This window comes from Protopterus annectens, chromosome 11.part0 (assembly GCF_019279795.1).
Source record: "Protopterus annectens isolate FY-2018-M chromosome 11.part0, PAN1.0, whole genome shotgun sequence".
Taxonomy (NCBI): Eukaryota; Metazoa; Chordata; order Ceratodontiformes; family Protopteridae; genus Protopterus; species Protopterus annectens.
Window position 1 is genome coordinate 223,291,985 of NC_056745.1, and position 10,000 is coordinate 223,301,984.

Sequence of the window (10,000 nt, forward strand, 5' to 3'; positions counted from 1 at the left end):
TGCATATATGTGCATATATGTATATATATATGTGTGCAATATATATGTATATATATGTATGTATACATACATATACATATATATATACAGTATATGTATACATATATGCTCATATATATAGATATATATATACATATATGCATATATATACATGTATATATATACATATATACATACATGTACATATATATATATGTATATATGCGTGTACATATACATACATACATACATACATACGTATATATATGTGTGCGTGTATATATACATATATACATATATGTGTGCATACATATGTGTGTGCATATACATGTGTACGTATATACATATACATATACATTATTACATATATGCACATACATACATACAGCATATTACATGGCATTGCATACGCATACATGCATATGCACATATATGCGCAGCAGTGGTTATTATATATATAAAGTATTATTACGTATTACATGCATACACATACATACATATATATGTATATATACGATATATATATATAAATATATGTGCATATATATATACATATATATATGTATATACATATATATACATATATGTATATTATATATTATATACATGACATATACATATTACACCCATGTATGCCGCATATGTACATACATGCATATCACATATGCACATATGCATAGCTACATGCATATACACATACGTACATATTATTGCATATACAGGCATGCACATATTAATGTATGCATACATACGTATACATGTACATATACACATGCATATATTATTATGTATATATATTATTACATGCATACATATATTATGTACGTACATACGCATATATATTATTATGTGTATATATTATTATTACGTATTATTATTATTACACACACATACATATTATTATTACGCACATACGCACATACGTGCATTATTAATATTATACGTACAACACACACACACACATGCATACGCATACGTATTATTATTAGATAACGCACATGCATACACACACACATGCATATTAATTATACACATACGGTATATATAATATATATATATACATATATATATATATATGTTATACACATATATATATATATATATATATACATACACATATATATATGTATATAACACATATATATATATATGTATATGCATATATAATATATTACATATATGTATATACACATATATATATACATATGGTTATTGCATATATAACATACATATGTATATGCATATATTAACATATATATGCATATGTATATGTATGTATATATGCATATGTATGTATATATATATATAGCATATATATATATATATATATATATATTATATACATGTATATATATATACATGTATACACACACACACACATGTATATATATATATACATACATACATATGTACATATACATGTATACATACATATACATAATACGTGTGCATACATACACATGCATATATATATATATGACATATATATATGTGTATATATACACATGTATTGTACATATACATGCATACATACGGCATGCATACACACATATATGTACATATATATGTATACACACACACACATATATATGTACATATACACATATGTAGGTATATATATGTATATGTATACACATACACACACATATATATATATATATGTATATATACACATGCATATATATATATATATATATATATGTATATTGGCTGGCTGCTGTATATATATATATGTATACATATACACACACACACATACATATATATATGTATATATACATATTGCTGTATATATATACATATATATGTATACACACATATACACACACATACATATATATATGCATATACATACACATATATATATATATGCATATCCATACACACATATATATATGCATGCATATATATACATGCATACACACATGTATGCATATTATTACGTATATATATATGTGTGTGCATATGCATATATAATATTGGCCGCATACATATTATATATATATTACACACACAGGTACATGCACATATCGGTCTACATACACACACCGGTATGCATTATACAACATTGACAACGTACATCATACGTACACCACATAACCAAGTACACAACACACGATTATACTATTCACATGCCCACCATGATCCCAATCAATTATTATTGTTAACAGATCCCTGTCCAAAACGCACACACACACACAAGCACACCAAAAATCCTATTATTATTAATACACTAAACCTTATTATATGTACCTGGCCAACCTCCAACCAAACCCTAACCCTGGGTTGGGTCCGGCCACTATCGCATTACCACCTAACCCGCCTAACCCCAATCCCACTTAACCGCTGACCCTCTAAAGACGGTCACTTTTGCACACACTCACCCAACCCCAACCCCAACTCCACTTAACCCACCCTATCCCTATTCACACACGCACACCCCACCTTACTCACACCCCAACCCCAACGCCCATCACCGCATACTACACAGCCTTTAACATCAGCGTTCTCAGCCTCCCGGGGTTTTCATCCGGCCGTCATCTCAGTTTACAATCTATGCATGTATATACATCGTCGGCATTGCATCAGCTACAGCCGTATGTCAGGTAGACCCATATATATGTATATATACATGTATATACATATATATGTGCTGCATATATATACATATGGTATGTATATATATACATATGCATGTATATATATATATACATATATATATGTATATAATGTATATATATGTATGTGCATATACATGCATATGTATATATATGTATGTATATATATATATATATGCATATACATATGCATATATATGTGCATACATGCATATATATATGTATACATACATGTACATATACATATATGTATATACATATATACATATGTATATATATATGTACATATGCATATATATATGTATACATATATATACACATACATACATGCATATATACGCACATACATATATATGCGTGTATACATACATACATATGTATACATATTACACATGCAGCATACATATATATATGCATACAATATCATACATATATATATATATGTATATATATATATATATATACATGTATATATGCACATATATATATATATATGAGTATGTACATATATATATATATATACATATGTATCTGTATAAAAATATATATATGCACACATATATATATATATACATGTATATATGCATATACATATATATATATATATATACGATATATATACATACGCATGCATATACATATATATATATATATGCATACAGACAGCATGCACATACATATATATATATGCACACACAGGCTATTATACATATGCATACATACACACATGCACAGTACATGGCATTATATATACACAAGTACACACATGCATACATCACGCACACACATACATACATATTATTGGCTGCATTACATACAGACATATATGCATATACATATACTGACAATATGCATATATATTACGTGCACACATATATATGGCCGCACACACACATACGTTCATCACATATACGTGATATACATATGCATACACATACATATATATGTGTGGCATGCATATATATATGCTGCACACATACGCGCACATGTGCACATATACATACACATATATACGCACACGCAGTATATTATATATGTACATACATGTGTATATATATATATATGTATGTATATATATATTATATATATACATATATATATGCATATGTACATATGTGCATACATATGTGTGTATATATATATAAGGTGTATAGTATATATATATATATATATATATATATGTGTAGTACATATATATATATACATACATATGTATTAATATGTGCATTTATGTGTATACATATATATATATGTATGCATATATATACATATATGGTATATATATATGACATACATATATATATATACATATATATATATATATATATAGGTATATATATATATATATATATATATGTGTGGCCTAGTATGAAACCTATGCATATATATATATATATATATATATGTGTATATATACATGCATGTGTATATATATATATATATGTGCATATATATATATATATACACATATATACATACATATATGCGTATATATATATATATACGTGTGTATACATATATACATATATATATATTATATATATATATATGTGTGTATATATATATATATATATATATATGTGTGTATATATATATATATATATATATATATTTGTGTATATATATGTATATATGTGTATATATATATATATATATATTTGTGTATATATATATGTATATATGTGCACAAATATGTATATATGTATATATATATAGTCACCCTCACTCCTATATGAGCATATGCTGTATATATAGCTGTATAAATATATGAGACATGTATATACATATATATGCAGTTGCATCCATACTCAAGCCCACATGTATATATGTGTATATATATGTATATGTATGCAGTATATATATATGTATTATATATGTAGGTATTGCATAAATGTTGTCACCAACACATAAATTTTATTAAAACAAGTAAAGCTTTTATCGCTGGGCAAACCAAACCTGGGTTTCTATTAGACAAATACAAGAATTCAATGCAGTTTAAAATATGTTTCCAAACATCCTTCAAGCCAATCATCACATGGCTTACATTTTACGTAACTTCCTTCACATGGTCTACCGATGGCATCGTGATTTATCCAATGCATTATTTCATAAAAAGAATTAAGCTTCCTTTAAAGCAGCAAACTACTAACGTGCATTTCCTAATAAGCAAGATATATTTAAAAATAATTAAAACAGTCCCTCATAAACCATCCGTGCTTGTACAAAAACACATAGCATATACACATTTCCAAAAAAGCTTCTCAACGTACATTAAGCAACCGATAATTGTGTTTGAGTCTGCTGTTTACAATTCTAGTGCATCTCATTCGCTACTAGTATACCCAAGCATACAATCCAATACTCCATGGCATCATAAAAGGATAAAATACAATGATGTACAATGCGTACTTACAAAGTATTATAGCTTGGCTTTTGAACTTCTCCTCATCATTGCATGCCACTCAACAAACTCACGTCACTGCCGTTAATTTTAGATAGCGTGATGTTTCACCATACTATTAACACTATAACTAAATACACTCTTTAGAGTACAGTGGTGTAAAATCTTGCCATAGCAGTAGATACCTTCTCTTCACTGTTGCAGTATTTGGTCCCTCCCTCCTCCTCCTTGTTATAACTTGCTCCTATGTTTTGTTTCCCTTCTGGCCAAGGAACAGTCACTTTTTTTTTGTTCTGACTTTTTTTTCCTTGACGTGCATGTTCTCCTTTGTCCGTATGTCACCGTTATGCCCTGTGTTCTGTGTGGGGAGCAATGCCTATAGGATCTAAAGGCTTTGGTATACTGGCCAGATGTTGGGCTGTCCTTGGCAGGAGATGCCTTCTGTGAAAAATACTGCAACAGTGAAGAAAAGGACATCTACTGTTATGGTAACGTTTTAAACAACTGCTCTTTCTAATGACCATCACCTTGTGTTTCAAGGATGTTAAAAGTTTCAGACCATTTATGTATAGGTAACCATGTCATGTTATTCACAAGGATAAGGGTGCCCTTCATAACAAGCCCACACCGCTTTCCAGAGATGGTTTTGGAATTATAGATGAATGAATCCATTGATGTTTTTTTTTTTTTTTTTTACATTGTGGAATCTGTGAGAGAATCAGTTGCTTAGGTGTTGCCTGAACTAGGTCCTTGATTTTCACAAAATGGACTAGCTGTTTGTCTCCTTTCCTGTAGAAAGAGAGGGGCTTGTGGTTGGCAAGCAGATGTTTCCCCAAGTGGATTGCCAACTACATTATATTTTGCCATCAGTTGGCTAATCATCTTTTGGCAAATGTTACATGCAGAGTCCAATCCACCAGAGGAGTAACTGCTTAGAATGCTTGCTTTAAGAATATCCCCATTGCAGACACTGATTCCATGGTCACATCTTCATTGCACACCTGTACCCAGCATTATTGTCTGGACAGTGACTGGGGGAGTCGGGTAGCATTCAGGAAATCAGCTTTCTGGTTTCTGTGCTTGTGCAGTCCTGCAACTCCTTCCACCTTGAGGGCAAGTGTTTGAATTTAACCCAGTAAAGAACACACCAAGGAGGGTCCTCACTATTTGACATAGCAGATGTGTTATTACTGCATCTGCAAGAAGGTGCTTCTTGATGGGGCAGGATTGTCCTCCCTCTATTCCCTTGTGGGTGTGCATCTGTCTCACTTGCTACAGCTGTTGGAGGGTCCTGTAAGCAGGGCAAGTATACATCTGCATGTTTGTTTAATAATGCAAAGGTCAAGCATTCATTATTTCTTGATTTGCAGGAAGGTGCTTGCTAGTGGTACAGCTTGGGTTGGAGTGCCCTGGGAATGCAGCTGCAGTGTTTTGCATCCTAGAATGTGTCAGTGCTTGTATTTGGATGTCCTTGATCATGGAAATTTAGAGAAAAAAAATCCCACATTCAACAGACTGTTCATAAATGTGGTGCACAGTTGCACACATTTTGTGCATTATATCTAGAACACCACCTGTCATTACCATCATTCTTGGACCTCTGTCAGGATAATGACAGGTGGCTCAAAAAATATTTTTTAGGTCCTTGTATTGTAGATGGCTCAAAAAAGAATTCTTAGGTCTTTGTATTGTGCACTACTGCATACTCTGTCTAGTGGTGCAAGAGAGTGCTACACAGCAGAGGAGGAAGTGGCTGCTTGGTAGGGTATGATGTGTGTGCATACCTAAAAATTCTCTCTTCCCTGCTCAGTTATACTTCACTGTCATGCCACACAGCAGTTCATTAGGAATGATGGCAGAGCTAGTGTCATTAAGTTAATTAGGATAATGTTGTGCTGCAAGTGCTCCCATTGTTACAGTGACGAAAACGTGTTGTGGCATTTACGTGGATTTTGAAGCTGTTTCTTTACAATGAAATCACTCCTGGTGTGTAACTCGGTGAGCCTTGGCTTCTGCATATCAGGTCTTACTGTGTACCAGTCTTTGTGAATCATACAGGGCTTTGATAAACAGTTCTACTGTGTTATAGCCCTACTCTGGGGAGTACATTTAAGAATCCTGCCCTCTCATTAGTGAAAAAGATATGAAAACCAAACAACCACCAAGGAATGACTTTCATGTGTTACTTGATAGGGTCGACTTTATCAGCTGTGCTTGGAAGTTTGCATCTCACTGGTGGTGTTAGAGACAGAAGATGGAGATTTGAGTAAGGTGTTACCCAGGTGAATGCTGATGCCAGAAAATAAATAAATGAGAAAAAGAGAAGTGTGTTCAGCTATAGTAGTGTCAGTTTTCAGCTTGAGCTGAACCAATCTTTATTGCAAATTTTAATGCTTTGTCATTTCTAGGAAGTGGAAAAGTACAGATCTGAATATAATAAACTTCGTTACGAATACACTTTCCTAAAATCTGAATTTGAACATCAGAAGGAAGAACATGCACGTGTGCTGGAAGAAAACAAGATAAAGTATGAAGCTGAGGTAAGTAGATTGATGTACTCCTTTTATTGATTTAAAAATGGTATGTAGTTGATGACGTCGAGCCTCTTGCGTTATTAAAAACAGCACATAAGCATATGGTAGAATGTTATTCTGTTATGCTGTTACCACACATTGCAGATCTCATTGTTAACATATTCTGAATAGTTTCACTCAGAGCTGTGATGAACCATGTTTTGAGATTACATTCATTCGGTTACCACTTTTAGCTGTTAACAGCAAGGCTAAACATATTTTGGAAGCTATTTTAAATTACAGGCACAAGTTTTTTTTTTTTTTTAATTCATTCCCTCTATCGGAGCTCTGGAATTGCATGCAACTCCCAATAGCTGCATCTTGAGCGTTTTGACAAAATGAAGTATTCTGATAGTTCAAACAAATTTTCATGTCTATAACTTCTAGTATTGCTAAAGAATTTTAAAATGTCAAACTATTAAGCACAAACAAATCTTTGCAGTGGTGTCATTTATTAGACTCTAGGCCTTAAAGTAAGTCATAGTAAATATTTTTGTAATATTTTGTAAACGTACATTATCTCAGTAACAACTCGGGCAAAGCACACACTTGTAGCAACATTGTGGTTATTCCGCTGTGAGCTTTTGAAGAAGGCTAAGTAATTTGTTCTTTGTTGCTTTATTGTTTATGTACAGAAATGTGAAAATTATGTCAGTATAAATACTGTATGAACAATATTTACTCTTTTTAGTTGCACTAGACAGAGGTCAATTGTCATTGTATTTAGGATGCCCATCATACAAATTTTAAAAATACATCTTTCAGTAGCTTGCATATAGCATGGTTTTGCAGTTATTAGTGTAAACATGAACAAGCAGTATTAAATATCTGCAGATGACATTTAGCTGAGGTGTCACAAGAAAACTGAACTCTGCTTCATCAAGGTACTTAACATACTCAAGAACCAATTGTGATGTTGTGCTTTACTCGGTGAAATATTGGTCTTCTTGCCCCCTCTCAGAATGTACTTGAAATAATATGATGGCCCACCTTTAGTATATGACACCTTTGGTGATAAACATGACAGTGTCCTTAACAAAGGAGGAAAACTGTACATGAAGGTATAGTGAATTTACATAAACTAGTGTGCAAAAGAGGTCCTGATTGTCCTTGACAGCTTGAGATTTTAATTTTTTTGTCATTTGGAATCAGAAATCCATTTTTTACCAAAGCCCATTGCATTAGCACCAATACTTGAGCTGTGTTTCCTGTATTGTAGTCAACCAAACAACAGCCTCAGCAAGGATGTTCAAATGATTATTCAAATAAACCAGTGTGCAAAAGAGGTTCTGATTGTCCTTGAAAGCTTGAGATTTGAATTTTTTTGTCATTTGGAATCAGAAATCCATTTTTTACCAAAGCCCATTGCATTAGCACCAATACTTGAGCTGTGTTTCCTGTATTGTAGACAACCAAACAACAGTCTCAGCAAGGATGTTTAAATAATTATCGGCCATACATTGAAAACGATCCAACAGTGTTTAATGTGAAAGTTTTGTTCAAAAATGAAACAAAACACATGAAGATTTAAAACTGAACCAACAACATATATATATATATATATATATATCTATATCTATCTATATATATATATATATATATATATATATATATATAAAATAAATTCTAAAAGCTCAAAACAAAGTGGTGCACTTAAAGTTAAGTGCTTTTGACCCCACCGATAAATGGGATTTCTTCAGAATCTTGTTGGTTTGTTTTCAATGTGTGGCTGGTGCTCATTTGAGCATCAGTGCTGGAACTGTTATTTGGCCATCGAATTTTGGGGCGCCTGGCAGTTCTGTGGTTTAGGTTTTATGTTTTATATTGTATTCAAGAAATAAAAGTAACTGCAGTAGCTATACATGAATTTATATGAGAATAGCTCTTTCCCCTAAATTCCTTTCTTCCTCTTATCTTAGCTCACGTAGGCCTCTGAAGTGGGTCCACTTATCTGAGCATTTTCTGTTAATTTCTTTAACATAATCTTCATTCCCGTGCTAGTGGGAGTCATACCCGTTTTGGGTCATAGTTGCATCACTTTGGATAATCATGTGCGCTTAAAACCAGAGTTCCCTGTTTTTTTTTTTCTGTTTATGTACATTGTCTGCATCTCCTCTGATTTTTTGACCAATTTTGTAAGATGATGCCTCCCCCTCTGTCAGAAGCAAAGGTGGGGCTTAAGCTACATAGTCTGTAAATCCTGTGGTTAGTAGAACCTGCAACAGGGCTTCTACTGTTTTGTCTGTGCTGTCCTTGACCCTCGTATGACACTTCCTGCTCCCACAAGTGTTGATTAGCAGTGCATCTTATTGCCAGTGCAATTAAAGTATGAGGGCTTCCTTTCTTTAAAAAGTATGTCCTTGTTGAAATAGATCTGGAGGTAGGCAAGAAGAAACACCACTCAACTTTCTTTACAGTCATTTACTTGT

General features: G+C 32.2%; 1 protein-coding gene across 3 annotated transcripts in view; it reads left to right on the top strand.

Moving 5' to 3' along the window:
- The window catches only part of LOC122815283 (centrosomal protein of 83 kDa-like), a 1,332,042-nt gene that overhangs the window by 12,554 nt on the left and 1,309,488 nt on the right, over positions 1-10,000 (top strand). For all 3 annotated transcript variants that reach the window (XM_044087644.1, XM_044087646.1, XM_044087645.1), the window contains exon 2: positions 7,407-7,538. In XM_044087644.1, the coding sequence (XP_043943579.1) occupies positions 7,407-7,538 (132 nt within the window). The remainder of the gene's footprint in view (positions 1-7,406; positions 7,539-10,000) is intronic.